General features: G+C 32.1%; 2 protein-coding genes and 2 long non-coding RNA genes across 4 annotated transcripts in view; 1 reads left to right on the top strand and 3 right to left on the bottom strand.

The window, feature by feature from the left end:
• LOC111710378 (trichohyalin) overlaps positions 1-8,617 on the top strand; it is a gene marked incomplete in the record, with an annotated part of 11,837 nt that extends 3,220 nt beyond the window's left edge. The window contains 8 exon segments of the mRNA XM_023484451.1: positions 312-387; positions 1,189-1,265; positions 2,183-2,279; positions 3,000-3,155; positions 4,121-4,193; positions 4,852-4,933; positions 6,937-7,044; positions 7,977-8,617. Coding sequence (XP_023340219.1) covers positions 312-387; positions 1,189-1,265; positions 2,183-2,279; positions 3,000-3,155; positions 4,121-4,193; positions 4,852-4,933; positions 6,937-7,044; positions 7,977-8,049 — 742 coding nt within the window.
• A 1,558-nt stretch (positions 8,618-10,175) lies between these two features.
• Positions 10,176-14,225, bottom strand: LOC111710380 (uncharacterized). Its single transcript, XR_002767050.1, has 4 exons — positions 14,142-14,225; positions 13,328-13,443; positions 11,752-11,821; positions 10,176-11,505 (listed from the first exon to the last, which is right to left on the bottom strand). It is a non-coding gene; the product is annotated as an uncharacterized LOC111710380 (long non-coding RNA).
• Positions 14,226-17,825: 3,600 nt separating this feature from the next.
• LOC111710376 (uncharacterized) lies at positions 17,826-20,526 on the bottom strand. Its single transcript, XR_002767047.1, has 3 exons — positions 20,420-20,526; positions 18,395-18,490; positions 17,826-17,955 (listed from the first exon to the last, which is right to left on the bottom strand). It is a non-coding gene; the product is annotated as an uncharacterized LOC111710376 (long non-coding RNA).
• Positions 20,527-21,990: 1,464 nt separating this feature from the next.
• The window catches only part of LOC111710370 (inactive dipeptidyl peptidase 10), a gene marked incomplete in the record, with an annotated part of 13,377 nt that continues 12,682 nt past the window's right edge, over positions 21,991-22,685 (bottom strand). Inside the window, 2 exon segments of the mRNA XM_023484443.1 lie at positions 21,991-22,167; positions 22,331-22,418. Coding sequence (XP_023340211.1) covers positions 22,006-22,167; positions 22,331-22,418 — 250 coding nt within the window.

The raw sequence follows: 22,685 nt of genomic DNA, 5'->3' as shown, positions 1-22,685 counted from the left end.
AAGCAAGAAATGCGCAAGTCACTTTTTCAGAGAAACCAAAAAATAAAAATGAGCAGTTTGAAGATCAGACAAAGTTTTTAAGGGTACTCTTGAAAAGGGCATTGGTATCTTTTCATGGAGGGTCACTTGAAATTACACTTACTGTCCCTTTAAGCTTGATTTTAAATTCTTTCAATATAATCCCTATAAGTTAAATCTCGACACAATATTCAAGGGATTTTATTGTTCGATTTGGATAAATTGTTTAAAGGAGAGCTACAGGGATTTCCAAATTTAAATTTCAACATTTATTTGAGAACAGTCCCTTTCAGGAAGCAGAGAGAGAGGGAGATGGACATGATGAGAATGGCGCGACAGCAAGCTCTAGAGGAGGAGGAACGTGTCCAGGTATTTCAAGGATTTAAACCAACCAGAGAACGGAGGAGTAGTTAGACTTTCAGTGTGTGTGTGTACTTGTAGTTCATATACAGTTGTCGGCGTATATATAAATACAATGAAGACGACTTTTCTGTTAAGGATTTGATTTCTAATAAGCTTTTTTCAAATCAAATTACAATTTTACAAGTAAACATTAAAAGAATATGTTATTTGACAGCTTTTCTTTGCTTCTATTTTTTTGTGTATCCAAGCTGTTTGAAAGCTTGGTAGAAATCAAAATTGAAATCAAAAGTCGTCTTCATTGTATTGATGTATATGACGACGACTGTACTTCATTAATTCATAAGACTTTTTAACCTCATTGTCAATGAAATGTTTTTTTACAAAACATTATGTTAAAATGTTTTTTTAGTCTATGAAAACTATAAAGCACCCTCTGAAATCTCTATGAAATTAAATTGTCATCTTTGAAACTGTCTATCTGTTTATCTGTCTATCTGTCTGTCTGTCTATCTGTAAAACGTCAAGTCTATAAAATTAACCTCATAGCACAATATGATATTTTTTCAAATATAAACACGCAGGAACAAAAATCTATTCAAACTTACAAAAAAATGTCTAAAACTTTTATTTGGATTCTGACAAAAATTCAGGGAGGTTAAATTTTTGGCCATATTAGAGGTTACATTTTTGGCCATATTAGAGGTTAAATTTTTGGCCATATTAATGATTTCAAACAAGACCCTTTTATTGACCTTAAACCATGAATGAATTTTGAAAATATAAAAAGAAACATATTTTTTTGCAAAGGCTGAGTCTGCCAAGAGATTTGTACGCGAGGTCTCCCCTGGGCTAGCTGCGGCTAGACAAGGGTTTAAAATTGACAGGTATTTAATCTATATATTCATTTTGCTGGTCTGCTTGTATCCAATAAACGTCAAAACGGCTAAACCGATCGGACCAAACTATAATTGAAAATGATGCCCGGTAAAAATAACGACATTTATTATTTTAAAAAATGCACCAATTTAATTAGAAAAACTATGAAAAATGGTGATTTGAATAGCAACAGTTAAAGGCTAAAATGTTGCTAGAAAAGGGGCACGCGTAACGCTAAAGCCCGCATTTCTTAATATTTTTTAAATTTGGTTGATGTTCTTCTTTAAAAACGTAAAAACTTTAATAAATATGATTTGAAACTAATAAAACTACCTGACAGAAACAATATGTAAACGAGTTTGATGTAAAACGGTCTTATTTAATCCTTGTAAACTATTTTGTACAATTTAAATAATCTCGATACGGAGATAATAAATATCTAGATCTCAAAAAAGAAACAATCTCAAGAACTGAAAAGGGTCAACCCAGACCAAAATTTATTTTTCAATAAATGTGGAACTAACATCTACTTTTTTTTACTCTACAGAGGTTTGGTCCATTTCCATCACCGAATTTTAAGTTAACTACATACCAAGTTAAAGTACTGGTTAAAGTACTTGTTAATTCAAAGACTGTGTTCAATGCACACGACAGTTTACTGTGATCTTGCCAGGCTACATTGGTTGCATAAAACGTGCTGGGTCGACTCTACACTGGGTAGCAAAACTGGACGTTACGGCTGAATGCATATACAGAGTACGTACTGTACCCGCAAGGATGATGGAGAGTGGTGATGAGTTGTTGAACTATTTTAGAATAAATCTTGAGATAAAAATGATGTCATTTTAATGATTTCTTTCTTTACAATCTCTAATAGGTCACATGAAAAGTTGTTTTTCATCCCAAGACGCCATTTTGTTTTTAGACTTGAGGAAGACGACAAGTTGGAGAGAATAAGAATTGAACGGGAGAGAGAACTGGAATCTATGCGCAAGGCTAGGGCTATGCAATTAGAAGAGGAGGTAGAGGATTTTATTTAGGGTTTATTTCTTTCCGAGAGAAAAAATCTAATTTGGAAATCTGAATTCTCTGAACAGTTGAATTCCGCGTCATAATTGTAATATAAACGGAATTCCGAAAATTCCGGATCGTTTAGGTATCAAACTCGGAATTTGGACAGAAACTTTAATTTTACAGAATTATACAGACATTTAAGACTTTCTTTTATTTATTAATCAATATCTGTAGCTCCAAGGTATCTATTTAATGCAAGCGACAGAATTTTAATTGCAGTAATTAAAGTTCCAAGACTTTATTTCAGACGGAGGGATACTCACAAAGTATAAAAAATAGTATTTTAATCACAACTGCAGCAGAAAACTACGATTGTGATTATAAAGACTGTATAAATTCCGTACAGTCGTCTCATTCTCTGTGGGTAACCCTGTACTTTCATATTAGCCCTAAATCAATTTTATTACAGTGATGACCAGAAACGTCTGAAATAGTAAGACGACTTTTGGAATCAAGTTATAACTTTAAAAACTCCAATGAGCATAAGACACAACAATTCAGCAGTGTGAACTGCAGACCCATTTTACTAAATTAGTGATTTAATAATAAGTGTCTAGTAAAACTATTTGCTTTGTAACAACATTAAATACACGAGTAATGCTATGCCACTGTTTTCTGTTAATCACTGTATGTTTTCAAAAACCAAATTGATTATTCAATTTTTTTAGATGTTTGAGCAATCGCGGACTCAAAAATCGGAGGCTTCCCGTGAACTGGAGGCTTTCAGAGCGTCCCGAGGCCAACAGCCTCTGGGAGAACGATATTCAGGAAACCAGAATCAAGAAAATCAGGATCAACAGCTGAGACGAGCACCAAGATCAAAGGTACAGGGTGACCCAAAAACGTGAACAAAATTATGTACAGGGTGTCCCAAAAAACATGGAGTAAGGTGCATACAGGGAGTCCCAATTAACACAGCCCCAGCTAGGTACAGGTTGTAGGTTTCTTAATTAGCATGAACCAAAGGCACAGGGTGTTCCAATAAATATGAAATAAGGGTTTAGGGTTTCAATGAATCGCTTGCAGGGTTAAATATATTTTTACAAACACTAATTTATGAATAAAAGTTTTAAAACATTTAGATAACATTACAGGGAAATTTTCGCCTTGATAAATTCATTAATTTCTAAACAAAAAATGTATTATAATAGTTTCTACCACCAGTTTAACCCCCTGTTTTGCATCCTTGGCTCTCTGCTTTCTGCCTACTTTATCAGCCATATCCTGGCCAACTTAATTAGACAGATATGCTTGTCATGCATCAGTATCGTTTTTTAATCCAAGATTGTCAATAGTATTTCTCAAAATTATCAATCTTCTCTTCATAAACAGCTTTATCACCTTTTGACTACCAGGTCCATTGGAGACAAATTAAGGACGTCATGTCGACATCAATGTCAGATACCAAATGAATAATTTGCACTGAAAAAAAAGTTGCAATTTTTTTTAATAAAGATTGCGTATTTTTTATCTAAAAAACTGGTTAAATATAATTTAAAAAATTTTTGTTTAGGCGAAAACTACCTTTAATGTTATCTAGGCGAAATGTTGTCTAGGCAAACTGTGTCTAGGCAAAATTTTATCTAGGCAAAATGTTGTCTAAGCGAACTTGAACTAGGCGAATTTGTACTTGGCGAAAGTGAACTAGGTGAATTTGTACTTGGCAAAATGTTACAGAGCCATACTTGATCAGACAAAGCTTTAAAGGGTGCAATTGTGAATCGGGCATTGCCATCTTGCATGGAGGGTCACTTGAAATAACGTTTACAGTGTTTTCCTGATATTTTAGAGGATAGCGGACAATTGGATGAAACAGGATGAAGAGGATAAAATAGAAGAAATGAGGAGAGCAAGAGAACGAGGAATATTTAATCATTTAATTTCCTTTAAAATAGCTTCAAGTTCGAAATTATCAGATCACCTATTTTTGATTATTTGATTTTGAGATTGTGATATTTTTACCGTATAAATTGAAATGACGATCTTTAAGAAAATCCCCCTTCCACTGAATGATACATCAATTTTTTACTCTTTTAAAGTTTCTTTTTTGTGGTTTTTGTGGTTTCTCCATAAAGTAACAAACGCTTGCATTCTGCTCGATACAATTATGATGGGCAATAGCCAGATTCGTTTTACGGAAACTTTTAAGGTTTTACAACAATATTAGATGGTTCCAATATTTTAAAACTTTATTCTGTAGAAGTTTGCTTTTATCAAACATGCAATTTAGTTACCTTAGAATTTAAAACGTTAGTTTTTTTGTTTGTTTTTGCCTTATTTTCACCTAGGATAATACATTTTCATTTTTGATAAAAGCAAACTTCTACAGAATACAATTCTAAATCGTTGAACCCTTCTCAGATTGTCGTAAAACAATCAGAATGATAAAAGTAGAAGAGTACAGCTGTGAATCGAACGAATCCCTCTTTTATTAATGGAATTTCATTTGAAATTACGTTAACAGTCCCTTTAAAGCCCTAACCCCAACCAAACTAAAAATGATATTTGTTGATCTGGTAGAACTGGAAATGATGATGAATGCAAGAAATATTGCATTTGAAGAAGAAGAGGAGGAGAGATTATACCAGGAGGCTCTTCGTAGGTACAGTTTAATCCAGAACTTTGGAAACATTGATAGAATTGATAAAATGTCGTCTTCTAAACCTACTGATAATGGAATGTGCAGTTAATGTGTTGATTGAATAACTTTATGGAGCTCTTTAAAACTGTTCTCGCATATTTCATGGCTATTTTTTTACAATTGCCCGCTTAGGTTGAATAGTATAAAACCAATTGAAAAATTGTTAAGAAAACCTTTTAAAAATTTTTCTCCTAAGTTCTGGATTATACTGTATTAAAATAAATTTTTTTCTATATTTAAAAATTTTCAAGATTTTTACATTTTTTCAAGTTTTTTTTTATGATATCTTTTATTGACAAAGACAAGAAAACGGCAGAAAATTGAAAATCAAATTCAGAAAATTGTAACTCATGAATTTCTATGCAACTTCACCCACCCCTAAAATAAAAGTTCTGTACCCTCGCCTCGCCCCCGTCGTTGGCCCCCCAGGTCATATGAGTTCCTGGTATAATTGGCAATATGCCAGTTTGCATTTTCCAGTCTGTAGTTATTTTTTTTGCAAAACTCAAACTGTGCAAAACACAATAAATTTGCTAAAAAAAAGGTTTAATCAAACATGATGATCAAATGCAAGGTTATAATGCAAGGAAACTTATTTCAGAAGTGTACACATTTTTTGTACTACAGTGTACTGTCTTTGGGTGGAAAAGTAAACACCAGAGGGATGTCACAGCCTGACATGGAATCCATTTTCACAAAAATAATCTATGAAATATTCTGGTCATAGGAAACTATTATGTCAATTTTCAAAATTAAATGCTTTTATCCCCTCGGATACCAGAGGAAAACTGATGCATATACCACACAGCGAGAACTGGTTTCAATATGTACACAGAGTATACGCGACCGCAATTAACTTTCCTTGCATTAGTACCTTTATTGTACCTTTTAAACAAAACATGAAACCTTATTTTTTTATATCTCAAGATATTCATTAAAAGTTTTCGACGCTTTCTTTCTTATCAAATTATTGGTTTTTATTTCTATTTACGAATAGACTCAAAACTTTTTTTCTGAAATTCTGAATGAACAAAAGCTTTAAGCTATGTCTTTTATTTTTTTAAATTTTTTTTATTTGTTCCAGCAACTGCGACTTTTATCACAATTTGATCAATAAAACATACATTTTTTCTTTTTTTCAAGTTTATCACACCACTATAGTTCAGTAGAAGTAAATATTTTAATTTACTGATAGCGGAGATTGAAGGATTCACAACTTTGATTAGATAATGAGATAGAAAGAAAGATAGATGTTACCGCCATACATTTCAATTGGTTCAGAATAGACAACAAACACATGACTGAACCCTGATTGGATCAGACGCTAATGTAAAAATCGCCAGACCCTCCATTTAATGGGACTAGTCCGTTTCATAACGATAACCATGAGCTTTTTTTAACCATTATTGCGGAAGATTGAAAAGTGTTTAATTCTGTCGATATCTTCTATTGTTTCTGCAGCAAAATCTTCAAGTCAGTGTTATTCATTCTTGATCAACCATATAGCTTTTAAGTGTTTCCTTGTGAATCGGACGAGCCCCTCTATAACTGGAGATTAACTGTGAAGAATAAATTATAATATTGTTACTTCCTAAAAACCTTGAAGGTGTTCTCTTGCTCAATAACACGACTCAGTTGAACTTCAGCAGCTCTTGATTATAATATAGTTACCTATATACAGGGAAGAGGCGGTGAAGAAGGGAAGAAAGCTGGCAATGCTTCAGAGGATGAGAAAAAAATAGTTTTTTATACAGTTACCTATACAGGGAAGAGGCGGAGAGGAAGGGAAGAGAGCTGGCAATGATGAACTACAGAGAATGAGAAATGAATGAATAGATTATAATATAAGTTACCTTTATACAGGGAAGAGGCGGAGAAGAAGGGAAGAGAGATAGCAATGCTATATTAGCATGACTTCAGAGAATGAGAAATAAATAGATTATAATATAGTTACCTATATATAGGGAAGAGGCGGAGAGGAAGGGAAGAGAGATGGCAATGCTGGTTGCAGAACTTCAGAGGATGAGAAATGAAACTCAAGAAAGCGGAATTCAGGACGAGAAAATGACAAAGTAAGTTTGATAATTAAAGGAAACTTTCCCAATTTTTACTTGACTTAAAGGGAATGTCTACGCATTTTCGAGTGACTTTTCAGTTGTCTGTCCGATTTACAATGTTACTCTTTAGTTCTTACACCTTAAAGAGACTGTAAGCGCAATTTCAAGTGACCCTCCATACAAAGATGGCAATGTCTGATTTACAACGGCACCCTTGAAAGCTTTTATCTGATCAAGTATAAATTAGATATCAATAATTTTCCTTCTTGAAACTTTTAATTTTTGTTTGTGGGTTTACAACAGAATTTCGCGAAAAATATTGAGAAATACAAAAAAATTTCGCGAAAGTTGGAAATCCTTCAGTTGTTTATAAAAAGTAACGAAGGACTTTTACTGAGCAAGACTGCGAAAGATATTGTCGTTTTTCTATCTGGAACATAGTTAATTTTTGATATTTTCTTTCTTACTTCAGCATTAATATAGTGGGAATCAGAAAACAATGGAATAGGAAGACGACAATTTAGCAATACTTAAGCGTATTTGCACTATAATTTCAGTAGAAGTAAATATTTCCATTTAGTGTATAGCGCCGATTTAAGGATTTATCTCTAATTAGATAATGAGATAGATAGAAAGATAGATGTTACTGCCATACTATTTCTATTGGTTCAGAATAGACAACAAACACATGACTGAACCCTGATTTGATCAGGCGCTAATGGACTCGGCATACAGGGGTGTTTGATGTTGTTACAAAGCAAATAGTTTCACTAGACACTTATTGTAATTTAGTAAAATTGGTCTGTTTACACTGCACAATTTTTAATGTTTCATTTTCATTGGACTTTTAAAGTTCTAACTTGATAAGAGTCTTAGTATGTGTCTTCCTATTTCAGAGATTTCTAGATTTTTTCTTGATCAAAATTTAAAATAAAACTGTTTCCTAGGTATCAAGAAGAGATGCTTCAAAGAGTTATGGAGCTGCATGCAATCGCCCGAGGGGGTCTACTTTCTAACTAAACTATTGTCCGAGGGGCTCTACTTTCTAACTAAACTATTGCCCGAGGGGGTCTACTTTCTAACTAAACTATTGCCAAATAAGATCTTCTATCTGACTAAAACTAAAAATTGCCAAAGAATTTATTTTATCAAACTAAGCAACTGAGGCTGATGTTTAAAACAAAAGATTGCGAAAGAATTTTCTCAAAATTTTATATTTTAATAATGAAAAAAACTATTTTTTTTTCAACCGAAAAATTGAATGATTGTTACAAAATGCCCTTCTTAATTAATACAAATGTTATGCAACTTTTATACCACTTAAAAATGGTGTATGAAGACTCTATGTCTTAAGAGCCTGCAATTGCAATAAAAAAAAAAAAATCTCCATCGCTCAATTTGTAAGAAAGATGACTTTGTATACAGATATTTAATATTTAAGCACTAACCTTTTAGAATATTGTGTTTTAATGAACGGTAATAACTTGAACATTCTAACTACAAATCTGAGGCCAAATTCAAATAATTTGAGCCGCGGCTCAAAAATATGAGATGCGGGTTAAACATGGTTGGTTCCACATGAAATTGTATTCAGTGTTTCGAGATTCGAACCGGCGCTTAATTGGAACCGGTTTTTGGCGGATGAGCGACGTGGTTTAAATTCTTAAAATTCGGCCTCTGTATTAGTAACTTTGTAAGAATGAAAAAATGTCTTAATTAAAGCTTTTAAGATGTCATTTCATTTTTCTGTAAATGTTAAAAAGATAAAACTTAAAACATATATATAGTATAACCGTGTCGTGCAGAAATGAACCATATATTTGCTAATTTTCATGCAAGAAATGTCAAGTGTAACATTTTTGTAAAATATTTTTTTGATAATATGATGCAAAATAAAATATTTAAAATAATTAAATCTTTGATACTGACAGTTATTGTACAGTCCTATTCTAATAACCCGGAATAATATAAATAGATTGATAACTTAATAGTTTGCAGCATTCAACATAGATTCAACCTGATTTTAGCAATATTTGAATAAATACTATAACTAAAACAGGACTCAGTCCCCAAGTGGATAGGATCAGCTCGAACAGTGCATCCTGATCAACACTGCTATGATCGGCAGCTCCCAGCTTAGCATGGCTCACAACTGGCTTATCAAAATTCAAAAGTCCAAAAACTAGAGCAAACCCGTTTCCGCTCTCTTTTTTACTTTTCTAAAATGATCATCCTAGGTTTTACGTGTCTCGTACTTCACATATATGGAATATATAATCTGAGAAAAACCAAAATTCAAAATATAGAATATCAAAACAACCAAAAAACAAAATCAATAATAAACAAAAATTTTGTAAAAATTAAGTTATAAATAAGCAAGCGCTTTGCCATGAAACATCTGGAAACTCAATAGTTATCAAATTTTCGATTGCTTTCAGAACCCGGAAAAATATAAATAAATTGGTTTTCAGCATTCAACATATGTAACCAGATTTTAGCAATATTTTTTGTTATGAAACAATAATAATCACAGACTTGGTCACTCCTGCCAAATATTACAGACATTACAGAATCTTGTTTGAAGTTTATATTTGTTAGTGCAAAAAGCAGAAAAACGGTTAGTATCATTTTTCATAACACATTGAGAAAACATAGAGAAAACAGAAGCAAGAAAGGCAGCGATTTAACCCAAGTTCGATTCTAAATCGTGATATAATAAGATAATCGTGATATAATAAGATAATTGTGATACCTGTNCTTAACAGACTGGGAGGGGGGGGAGGGCTGCTTTATTTTGTTCTGACACTCTCGTTAAAAACTACATTTTTCAAAAGCCCTTGAAAAATAGATAGAAAACACGTATCGTACCTTGACATTTGTCAAAAACAAAAAAGGGTTTTAAAACTTTTTTTTCCTACCTTCATTTCGGCATTTTTTTCTAAGGGCAAAGCAATATATTAGACAAAAATAGCTTAATCAGTTGGGATCAGATCACTAATAATATTTTCTGTAGATTTAATAATAATCTTTAAGAAATGTATCAAGGTTGCCAAAATATTTAAACAATCCTTATCTTATTTCTAAAAATTATGGACATTTTTTTTCAACACAATTTATTGCATTATTTTAATTATCATGAGTGAATTAAATGATTAAGGCACTATATATATTATTTGTCAGGATAAAAAAAATTTACAGTGAACTATTTGTTGTTTTAATAAGGTACTTCGACCAATTAAAGAGATGCCCCTTTTTAATTGGTCGAATTCAAGCGTTTGCATTTCTTTAAATATTTGCTAATCTCATTTGTATAAAACATAAATCATTACTTCTTTTTTAATAATATTTGAGTAGATAAATCGACCAAATAATAGAGATGCCCCTCAAAAATTGGTAAAACCTAAAAAAAGTATTTTTCGGAAATTTTTTCATTTTAAACAAAAAAGATTCCCATTACCATTTTCCAAAACTTTTTAGGAAAAAAATAACTAAATTCATAAAACGTTTAAGCAGAAGTTAAATAACCCCAAAAAATTGGAGCTAGGAACTATATATGTATATGTAAAAAATTTTTAAAAATAATATCAGGAGACCAATTAATGAGATGCCCCTCAAAAATTGGTCGAAAAAAGGCTGATTTTAAAAACTTGGTCTATCTTTATAAATCACACTTGTATAATACATCTCATGAAAAAAGCTCGAGAAGATTGATCAAGGTAGATTTTTTTCTACAAATTTTTTTCTTTCAACTAAATAAGATTATAAAAAAATACACATGCAGAATTTTTTTTGCCTGGTATATCTTTAAAATCACTATACGATCACTAAATAGACATTATTTTTTACTTGTCAATAGAGGTTGTTTACACTGAAATATTTGACTTTTTACAATTCATTTTTACTCGAACCAATAAATATTTGTTCAACTTACATTCACCACCACTTTTTTCTTACAATAAGTCACTGAAATATTGTTCACATCGGATATATAAAGTGTCATTTATCATTTTACAGGGCAAAAAAATACGCACTTCATTTTAACCACTTTTTTAAATCCTTTCCCGCAATATGCAATCAATATTTTACGGCATTTTACTTTAAATCCGTGGAGTCAGAGTCACCTCGAGAATCACTGGCGGCATAATGTTTAGAATTAACGTTACGCTCAGAATGTTCAGCGGCATTCTGGCTCAAATGTTAAGAATCACTTGCGGCATTCTGTTTAGAATCCACATTTCAAATTCCGATAAGAATGTTTTGCGGCATTCTTCTTAGCATCCACATTGCGATCAGAATGTATTGCGGCATTCTTAATAGAATCCACATTGCACTCAGAATGTGTTGCAGCATTCTGTTTACAATCTCTTTACGCTGTTTGACTCGAAACAGTCGTTGAGAAGAAAATCTGTGAGGGCGTGGTAGAAATGTGGGCGGAGTCCAACAATACCGTGGGCCTCATCAGGGTAACTCAATTGTCTAAATAACATTTTTTATTTTGCTTTTGCTAATATTTAAAATTCATATTTCAAATTGCTTGATTGATTAATTAATTAATTAATTGATTCTAAAATTCATTTATTAATTGATTGACTTATTATTTATGGATATTTCTTTCCTTTTATTGTAATTAACAGGTCTCAATGAATACTTTTTTTAAAGATAATGAAAAATCGTTTGATTGATTAATTTATTGATTGATTGATTGATTGATTGATTGATTACCTGAAGAGCACATCTGCTTCCTCCATGGCTCTTGTCAACATCATCGACTGCTGATAATGAACATTGTCATCTAAACAGAAAAAAATAATAAAAAGTTTTTTCTTCCTTCTAATTTTCTTCAAATGGTTTTCGAATCTGAATTCAGCATTAAGTTTAAGAAAATAAAGTATGACACCAACTTTTTTGGTTGGTCTATGAGGTGATTTTAAAATTATAAAACTGCGAACTTAAAAATAAAGATATTTTCTTATAAATCTGCAATTCCTTTCCCTGTGTCTGCTACATAAAACCACAAACCGCAACTGAGAATTATGTCAATTTTCAATTTCGTTCAAAAAAAAGGTTTAAATAGTACAATTTTAAGCCAAGCTAAAATAAATTGCACATAAAGGGAGTGACCGGCAAGTTAAGGTAGTTGAACTGAGAATGTAGTATCGTGGAGAAATTTCTTAGGATTCATTTCAGTCATATAAAACGTTTTAATGATGTAAAATTACTGAAATTGAGCGCAAAGTCGACTTTAGAAATCATCCATTTGGGTGGTTACGTTTTGTGAATTGATTTTTTTTTAAATTAATAAATATCAACGACAAAAAAGTAACAAAAATTCTATAGTGAACTAATTAGTTGTTTAGTAATCTTATTCAGTTGTTTGTTTCTGTAATTTCTCATTTCTGTAATTTTTATTGAAAAACTGACATTTGAAGAATTTGTAGAAATCTTTAAACAAATTCGTAAATAATAAGAGGTTCAATATAATGATGAAAAGGAAATAACTGATTCTTACATTGATTTATTATCATATTTCTATTGAGAAATGTGTTCCTAAACACCTTATTAGTTTACTGTAGAATTTTTGATACATTTTTTGTCGTTGTTATTTAATAATTAAAAAAATCGATTCTCAAAACGCAGTCACCCAAATAGATGATTTTGAACGTCGACTTTGTGCTCTAACTCAGTAATTATTCATCACATTTTTAATGTCTCAAATGAATCCAAAAAAATTCTTCACAATACTACAATCTCAGTTCAACTAACATACATTGCCGGTCATTCCCTTTAAGACTTAAATGCTATCAATCGTAACTCCTCTTATTGAAGAGCTATTAGGAAGAACAAAAATGTTTTGAATTTCTGTTGTTGTTGTTGTAGCCATAAAACCATAGGAGCGTTTATGGACATGGAAATAGGCTGTGAAGTTCGTTTTCCATCTACTGAGTGGGGTAAGGTTCGGGCACCAGAGAAGTTTGTTAAAATTGTCTCATGGACCCCGCATACTTCATGAGACCTACTCAACTATTACATCTACCTGGCCTATTTTCTTAGTTGCAATCTCAGGATGAAGGTTTGAACCCCTGCCTGCAGTTCCGTGGCATGTGACGCTACTCACTAAGCCACCTTTGCCTTTCTTATACTTGTGCGTAAATCAAAACTATAGAAGCTACGAGGTCACAACGACGACCTTCTCCTTCGAGCTAGTTTACAGTGATTGTGAATTTAGCATAATAAATCTTAATGGAGGATCACATAAAATTATGTCAATGTCCCTTAAATGAAAAAAATCAATATTAACCTGCAGTGCCATGAACCACGAGAAACTTCTTGTTGGCGAGCTTCTTAGCCTTGGCGGTCACATCGCTTGCTTGATAGCCACGCAGGTTATCCCCAGGGGTTGGCAGACCAAGATACCTGAACATTTGAAAATAGTTAATTCATTTCCTTTAATGAAGGGAGTTTAACAGAGACAATATCTATATATCATATATAGTTGTATATATATATATAGCTGTAATCTCTGTTAGTCTATTTGTATATGCCCGATCATAACTCATGAAAATTGAACCCCTGGACAGATTTACCTCAAATTTGCATCAGAGAACTTGGGAGAAGCATGGTTTAACTTGGTTTAACAGTTCTAAGTTGATTGGGTCGAATTTAATAAGGAAAAATAGCTGAAATCGTAATTTACGACCAAGCGCGGGTAAACGGCGGGAGTAAATATGAGAAACTTAGTTTATATATATATTTCTTTTTGTCGGTATGTCCGATCATAACTCATGAACCCCTTGAATGATCGATTTGGCTAAATTTGTAATCGGGAAACCCAGTTTATAAAAAGAAAACAAGTAATAAAAAGAGAGTTTTTTAAAAGAAAAGACAGCTTTTTAAAAGAAGCAAGCTTATTAAAAAAATACTACTTTTATATACAGACGACAGATGTTTAAAAAGAAAAAGCTTTAAAAATGAGGCAGCTCTAAAAACGGAAAGTTGCTTCAATTAAGTTCAAAAGTAAGAGCTTAGTAAAGGAAACAGTTTATAAAAAGAGTTAAAAAACTAAACTAAAAAACAGCTGCTGACCTTTCTATACAGTACTGTACTGTACTGACCTTTCTGCGTAGATACTGTCGTAATATATCCAGTTCGTAACCGGAGCAACACTTATCCCACACTAAACAACAACAAATCAACTGTACTGTACTGTACTGTACTGTACTGTACTGTACTGTACTGTACTGTACTGTACTGTACTGTACTGTACTGTACTGTACTGTACTGTACTGTACTGTACTGTACTGTACTGTATTGTACTGTACTGCAATGTACTGTACTGTACAGTACAGTACAGTATACTGTTTACCTCATGTACTGTAGTAAGATAATTGAGAATGGATTGTAGTTCATCATCCTTTGTACCAGGTCCAAGCATTACAAGTTTCTTCACAAACCCGAGAATATAAGACCTAAACATATACACGTTTTTACAGTAAAATTACAGAGTTACTCTTCAAAAGTTCAGAGACGACTGCACGGATTCAATTTAGGTTTCTTTACATTCATAGTGCTTTCAACTATTCAGTTGCTTCCTTCTCTAATATTTTTTAAATACAGGGTTACCCACAAAAGATGAGACTTTAGAGACGGAATTTGTAAAGTCCGTTTTTTGCATTCAGTGTTTCTTATAGACCAAAATCAATCTTCAAATCGTCATATTTTTAGAGTTTTGGGTCATCTTTACAGTCTCATCCTTTATGGGTAACCCTGTATCTTTAACTAAAATTCATTTAGATTTTATGAGAAAGAAGAAAAATCTAAAATTTCAAAATTTGATAACGTTAAAAACAATTATCTTCAAGGGTTTTTATTCTAAACACCTAGATTCTACTGCAATTTCAAGCATTTTAAAATTTCTAGTAACTTATTTCGGAAAATATTTCTCTTCTCCACTAAAAGTTTTACAGTTTAAACAATATCAAATATGCGAATAGTTTTGACAGTTTTCATAACTTTTGATATAAATTAACATTTACCAATAGTTCTTAAAAGCACTTAATATAAAACTTAAAATATTAAACAAAAATGAAAAATTTTAAATTTTAATTCAATTAAGAAAACTGTTATTCTGCATTTATCTAGGAATTTCATAATTCTAAAAACAAGATGTTCCTTGACAAATATGAAATAAGTACGAACATTGTACCAGAAAAATCGGATTGAAAATAAATTTGTGCATTTTAATTCGTATATTTTAAGGGGATTACATTGCAGTGCTTAGGATCCATTTAATTTTGATGCGGATCCGGATCCGGATCCTGGATCCGCACTGGAAAAAAGGGATCCGGATCCAGATCCAGGTCTTTTTTTAAGATTTACTAAAAATTTTTAACAAAAAATAATTTTCAAATTTTTTTGCTTGTTTTTATCCTAAAACTTAATAAATTATTCAAAAATGAGGAAATTTTTATAATCTCTTTTTTCAAAAGTTTAGGAGTAAAAAAGTTTTTTTTTGCAGTTTTTGGTTGGTATTTTACCCCTTGGATCCTAAGCACTGAATTAATGGTATGAGTTCAACTATATGATTGTTATCAGTAGACATTTGGTTATATAACATTGTTAACCATTAATTTAAAACCTCTATAAAATGTCGTCTTCAACTTGAATCTCCTGTCGGAGACAGCCAAACCAAATTTTCAGCCCGCAATGAAAGTGTCAAAACTTAACCAAACACGTGGCCGCAGCGCTCGGCCCCCTAGCCTGTCCTAGCCGCAGCGCTCGGCCCAAAATTGTTTCTGTTAAGTTTCAGCAATTTTATTATTTCTGCAATATCAATTTTCTTTATTTATTTTCAGAACTTTTATAAATATTTACTACGTTAGCCGTCTTTGTGTTTTGTACGCATGTACTAATGGTCATGTACAAAATTGTTTTCTAGGACAGACCCCAGGGTTCGACCAACACGATATCGAAAAGGAATTGAATTAATCCGTAAATCTGCGTAAATCCAGAGATTCAAAACATAACAGCTCTGACATCAGTCTTCATTCATTTAAACACATATTTCAACAAGTAGATACAAGCCAGAGAAATAATAATAGATATGGTCAAGGATATAAACAGGGAGTAAGGAATAGAAGGGAGATATAACTGACGCGGTTCGCCCTACCATATGATTATAATGCTTACTCCATTTGTATATGAAATATTTAGAATAGGTTATTGTATACGCAGTATATGTACATTAGACAAATATATCTTATTCAAATGAAGTACCCCTCTGCAAAGCATGTAATCATATGGTATGGCGAACCGCGTCAGTTATATCTCCCTTCTTTTCCTTACTCCCTGTTTATAATGCAAGGAAAGTTAATTGCAGTTGCGTATACTCTGCGTACATATTTAAACCAGTTCTCTGTGGGCGAAATTTGTAAACAAGATTAGATTCATCAGTGTTCGTTTAGTATCCGAGGAGGAACAAAGCATTAAATAGATAGATTAATAGACGGAGATAGATAGATAAATGAAAAAAGATGCATAGATTCAAGGTTATAATGCAAGGAAAGTTAAATGCAGTTGCGTATACTCTGCGTACATATTGAAACCAGTTTTCTCTGGGCGGAATTTGTAATCAAGAATAGATGCATCAGTGTTCGTTTAGTATCCGAGGAGGTTAAAAGCATAAATTTTAATTATTTTGATAAGTCACATAATAGTTTTCTACGATCAGAATATTTCATTGATTTTTTTTGTGAAAGATGGATCCCATGTCAGGCTTGGACATCCGTCTTGTGTTTACATTACAGCCCAGAGACAGTACACTGCAGTACAAAAGATGCGTACACCTCTGAAATAACTTTCCATGCATTATAACCTTGGATATCGTAATGTGAAAATCTTTCAAATAGATGGAAAAACCTTAACAATTTTACGTAAATATTTCAAATAAAAAAAGAAAAATTGAATGAAAAGATTTTAAAGATTAATTCATTCTTAATGAAATGGATAAAAAAATGCTTTCACAATTAATATTTAATTTTTTACGAACATTTTTTAAAATGGAAGATTATAAGAAATAAAAATGTACAGCAACAATAATTTCGATTTACTAAATTCATTATTTGAGAGCAAATATATAATCCCCCCCCCTCCCCACTAAGTAATTGCACCCCTAGATATGCCAAATAGCCGGAAAACCAAACTAAACCAGTTTTTAATAGACGATTACTCCACAACAGATGAATGAATTAATGAATTTCAAGGTTTTATTCAAAACATGAAAATAACTCGGAAATTGCTCAATTAATTCTAGTAATTGCTTCATTTTTCCATCTTTGCAAAAACTTAAGCGCTTTGCGTTGGACAGATAGTTAATTACCCCCCCCCCCTCACCAAATTTTGAAGGATTATTAATTCATATATACCACCTACAAATGAATAGATATAAATCTACAAATGAATAAATACAGACCTATCCAATGAATAGATATAACCCCACCAATGAATGAAAATAAGCCTACCAAAGAATGAAAATAACCTACCAATGAATGAATATAAACCCACCAATAAATAAATATAAACTCACCAATGAATGAATATAAACTTACCAATGAATGAATATAAACCCACCAATGAATGAATATAAACCTTCCAATGAGAGATTATAGATCACCATTGAATAAATATAGACCTACCAAAGAATATGTATAAACCTACCAATGAAAGAATATAGACCAACCGATGAATAAATATAGACCTACCAAAGAATATATATAAACCTACCAATGAATAAATATAGACCTACCAATGAAAGAATATAGACCTACCAATGAAAGGATACAGATTGATGAGCTGATTTGTAACATCTATCTGATCTTCCACCTCAACCTTCCCGATGTTGTATTTGATCTCGTTCAGCATATCGTCTCCCTGTAGATAAATAGATTAATAGACTGAGATAGATGGATAGATAGATTAATGGCCTGAGATATATAAATAGATTAATAGACGGAGATAGATAGATAAATGAAAAAAGATAGATTGATGAAAAATACAGTTGCTGCCGGGTTTTAGCTCTCCTGATTGGTTGGAATTTGTGAATTCCAACCAATAGGAAGCGCGGAATACCGTCTAAATTAGGAGGACTAAGTAAAGCGTGCATCGTATTGAGCCATATTCTGTAGAAGCATTTGAAAGATCGAACTGTTTTAGATAGAGTTTTCAACTTAATTGGATTTTACTTACGGGCCATTGCGGACCCTTTAATTTCCGCGCAATTCCGCACAATTCCGGGCAATACGTAAACAGTTGCGCGCAACGAAATTCCGATTTTTAGTTTTAGGTCATTTATGTAGAATTGGAGGTTTACCTTAAACCCTGATCCTCGGCCATCAATGAGACCGTAGATGACCTGCTCGCTAGTTGTCAGGTAGGTTCCCCAGTCCAGCTTAAACCTATCATTCACCTAGATAGATAGATAGATAAATAGATTTACTCCTATTTCGGTATTATTCTTAAAATTCTTAATTAAATTGATTATTTTTAAAAAGATTTTTTCGTAATTTCAGATTAACAAAAAATGTTTTATTTTGTGCCCAGGTGGGTCAGATAAAAAATTTAGTTAAATGTGGATTGTTCCAACCGCTTTAAAAAAAAAAATTTTGTGGTCGGGCAAGGTTCGTATCCTTAGCTTTATTTTTGTGGAAAAAATAATCAAAACAGCCAAGAGCTATTTTCCACCTAATTGCTTTATACTTGTACTGTTAATATAATCATCAATTTTGTGATTGTAAACTCTATCTGTATCTGTATCTGTATCTGTATCTGTATACAGATACATTTATTTTAGCAATAAACTTTATCTTATCTTATATATATATATATAGATAGATAAATCAAGACATTCGTATATATATATTGCATATAGCTGGCCAAACGGCTGGACCGATTGTGCTGAAACTTTTTGATGACACTCATGGGGGTGGCCGAATTTTTTATTCAAATATTTTTTTTATTATTTTTTTCCACGGGCAACGCCGGGTCCTTCAGCTAGTATTTTATATCTATCTATCTATATTGAGGGTGTTTCAATATGTATCGGTTATAAAAGATAGATTGATGAGTAGAAATAAAACAATAATTATCATATCAGATAAACAGAAAGATAGATCTACACATAATAGATAGATATATAGAATAGATGGATAGATAGATCAAAGAAAGATGTCTGTCAATCTGTTTATTTATCTGAAGGCTCAAAAGAAACTGTTAGAATGAATAAAATATCCTAAAATATTAAATGAATAAGATGGTTGGACAAAACAAGATGGCGGAACATTCAGCAAACAATAAATAATTCTAAAGGCGGGGTATCTTTAACCAAACACACTTCATACAAAGACAAGCTCAGATAGATAGATAGATATATAGATAGATAGATAGATAGATAGATAGATAGATAGATATATAGATAGATAGATATATAGATAGATAGATATATAGATAGATAGATGGCTTATTTTATAAATTATGAGAAAGATGATCTTTAAGGATAGATATTGATCAGTTTAAATACACTCATATATGGACTAGAGAGAATGACGGATAATCCGTCATTTTCTGCGTATTTCCCCGTATACGCAATATACGCAAGCGTAACCGCGTATTTATTTTATCTGATCCAATAGTCAAGGAAACGGAAATATGGTTCTAATAATGACGGACAAATTCAAAGATGGCTGGGTGATAGATAGATAGCAAAGTACATGCAGAGTTCTTTCGCGGATTTTCAGAAATTTTCAAAATAGGAATGGGAAATCGACTGCATAATGCACGTGGTAGGTTATATACCCCACGCCCCCCCCCCTTGAAACAATGGGGAAGGGGGTGGGAGTAAACCCCTAACACTGACCATATGGAGGCATGTGGGGTATTTCCCATTGCGGACAGTTGTAAAGGGGTGGGGGGTAATTGGTTTAGATAATTTGAAATTACAATTAATCTGCCGGATTATAAATGTTTAGCTTCCAGGCTAGGTTTGCCTGTATATAAAGGCAGTAACCAGGCAATGTACTCGATAATTAACAAGGCCTCAAATAAATTATGCCTGAATTAATTAGGCTTAATTCAAGCAGTCGAGTAGGCTTACAATTTAGTAAAAGTACCAAAACCTGGGAAAAGAGCCTAAAATCAAAAAAGAAAATATTTTTAAAAAATGTTGTATCTTAGAAAAAAAGAAATTAGTTTAAGTGCATAAAAACTTCAGAAATGTGTCAAGTTACATAAGAAATTTAAGAGTTTAGGGAAAGTGACAAAATTTTCGAGGAAAATGTTAAAATTTCAAGGAAAGGGCCTTAAAAGCATGAAAATTACCTAAAGAAATCCTAAAAGTTACCTGCTGAGAATTAGGTCCTCCGTACACGTTAATAACCAGAGGATATCGTTTAGTCTCACTAAAGTCAGGAGGAAGATATAATCGGACCTAATAAAGGTACAGTGCACGATTTATAAATGTAAAAAAATACAAAAATTATAAAAATATGAGCTATGTTAAATTCATGTTTAGAAAATGTAAATGATCTTAAACTTGCGATTGTTTAAAAAATGTAATTGATGTGTAATTTTCAGATTTACCTGATGTTTCATGGGAAAAGTGGATTTTTCTTAATTAGTTCCAATTTAGAAATTAAATGATATTTCGGGGAAAGTTCATAATTACTCGGCGTTTATCAATATCGATATCAACTACACTGCGATATCAACTCATTAATATTAAATGATATCAACTATAATAAAAATTTTTTTTTTTAATTTTTAGTTTTTGCAGTAGGACATTCAAAACAAATAGGAAGACGACTTAATAGATTTATAGAAACATCAGATACTCATAACACAGCCTGAATGTCGTCTACCTGTTTGGTGTTCCACAGTTTTAAGGATCTCACTGTATCATTAGAATTAAAGAAGTTTAAACCAGACCAAAATATGTTTTCTAAGACAGATGTAGAGTTAACATCTGTAGTCTGATTTTTAATTTTTACTTAACACCCGCTTAGTCGGTTTTTATTTTTACTTAACAACGGCTTAGTCTGATTTTTTATATTTACTTAACACCAACTTAGTCTGATTTTTTATATTTACTTAACACCAACTTAGTCTGATTTTTTATATTTACTTAACACCAACTTAGTCTGATTTTCTATATTTACTTAACACCAACTTAGTCTGATTTTTATATTTACTTAACACCAACTTAGTCTGATTTTTATATTTACTTAACACCAACTTAGTCTGATATTTATTTTTACAAATTACCAACCTTGAAACAAAATTATTCAGCACCTTCGAATGTCGCAAGTAAATAGTTTAAATAAAATAAAGATTATAAAAAAATTTGCACCTTGGTTCGACCCGGATGGTTGGTATAAAAAAAGTTCAAAATTTGCTTGAACCTGACTCTTTTTTTCAAAAATTTTTAAGAACTCAAATATCGTGAAGATTTTCATGAGTTTGAAGAAAGTTTAACAACAAAGAGAATAAAAAATTCCCAAGAAGTTCTGTTTAATAACAATAATAATAATAAGTATACATAGAGTGTAATTAAGTCGAAAAAAGTGTAAAACCGCCATTTTGTTGTACTGTTTCCATACTGCAATTGTACTTGAAACCATTTGGGCCCTGGAACATATTTTATATAAAAAAATTTCTTGCAAATTGCTCTAAATCAATTCTCTAACAACCTGTCGTTGAACTCTTTTTCAAGCTTAAAGGGCCTGAACAAATTCTTAGCCGGGGGGGGGGGGGTCGGAGGAATTTTCATTTAAAGGGACTGTAAGCGTAATTTAAAGTGGCTCTTCATACAACGATGACAATGCTCGATTCACAATTGTAGCCTTGCAACCTTAATCTGATCAAAAATGTAAAAAAGCGTTGGATTCTGATAATTATTAAGACAGAAGTGCACAATTTAAAAACATTTTCTTAGAAAACCAAAAACTGAAAGTTACGTAAAGTTGCTGAACCAAAACTAATAAAGAGATGCTTAACCTTAGGAAGAGATTTAGCGGCTAGATCAGAGGATAGCTTAGCATTGTCCACCAGGATCTCCAGTCTACTGTTCGGATTCGTTTCATACATGTACACCTGTACATAGATACTTTAAATGAATGTACAACTGTACATAGATACTTTAAATACATGAACACCTGTACATATATACTATAAAGATATGTACACCTGTACATATATACTTTATATATACATGTAAACTTGCACTAGATACAAACATGTACAACAAGATATATACCTGGGGTACATGAGGGCCGTCACAAGACATAGCATAAAAACTGTGATCAGTTGAAAACTCAAAGCTGTTGTATCCGCAGGTTCCACCTCTACAACAACAACAATCAAATAAAACAACAACTTTTATAAATATAAAAAAAATATTAATAACTATAACATCGAAATGAGGTAAAATAACAAAAATAACAATAGTTAATTAACTAACTAACCTGGTGTTCAGCTCTTGACAGCTATGATGACAGCTGTAATAACTAACCTGGTGTTAAGCTCCTGACAGCTAGGATGACAGCTGTAATAACTAACCTGGTGTTAAGCTCCTGACAGCTAGGATGACAGCTGTAATAACTAACCTGGTG

The sequence above is a fragment of the Eurytemora carolleeae genome, unplaced genomic scaffold, assembly GCF_000591075.1.
Source record: "Eurytemora carolleeae unplaced genomic scaffold, Eaff_2.0 scaffold1031, whole genome shotgun sequence".
Classification (NCBI taxonomy): domain Eukaryota; kingdom Metazoa; phylum Arthropoda; class Copepoda; order Calanoida; family Temoridae; genus Eurytemora; species Eurytemora carolleeae.
This window is presented reverse-complemented; position numbering and strand designations above follow the sequence as displayed.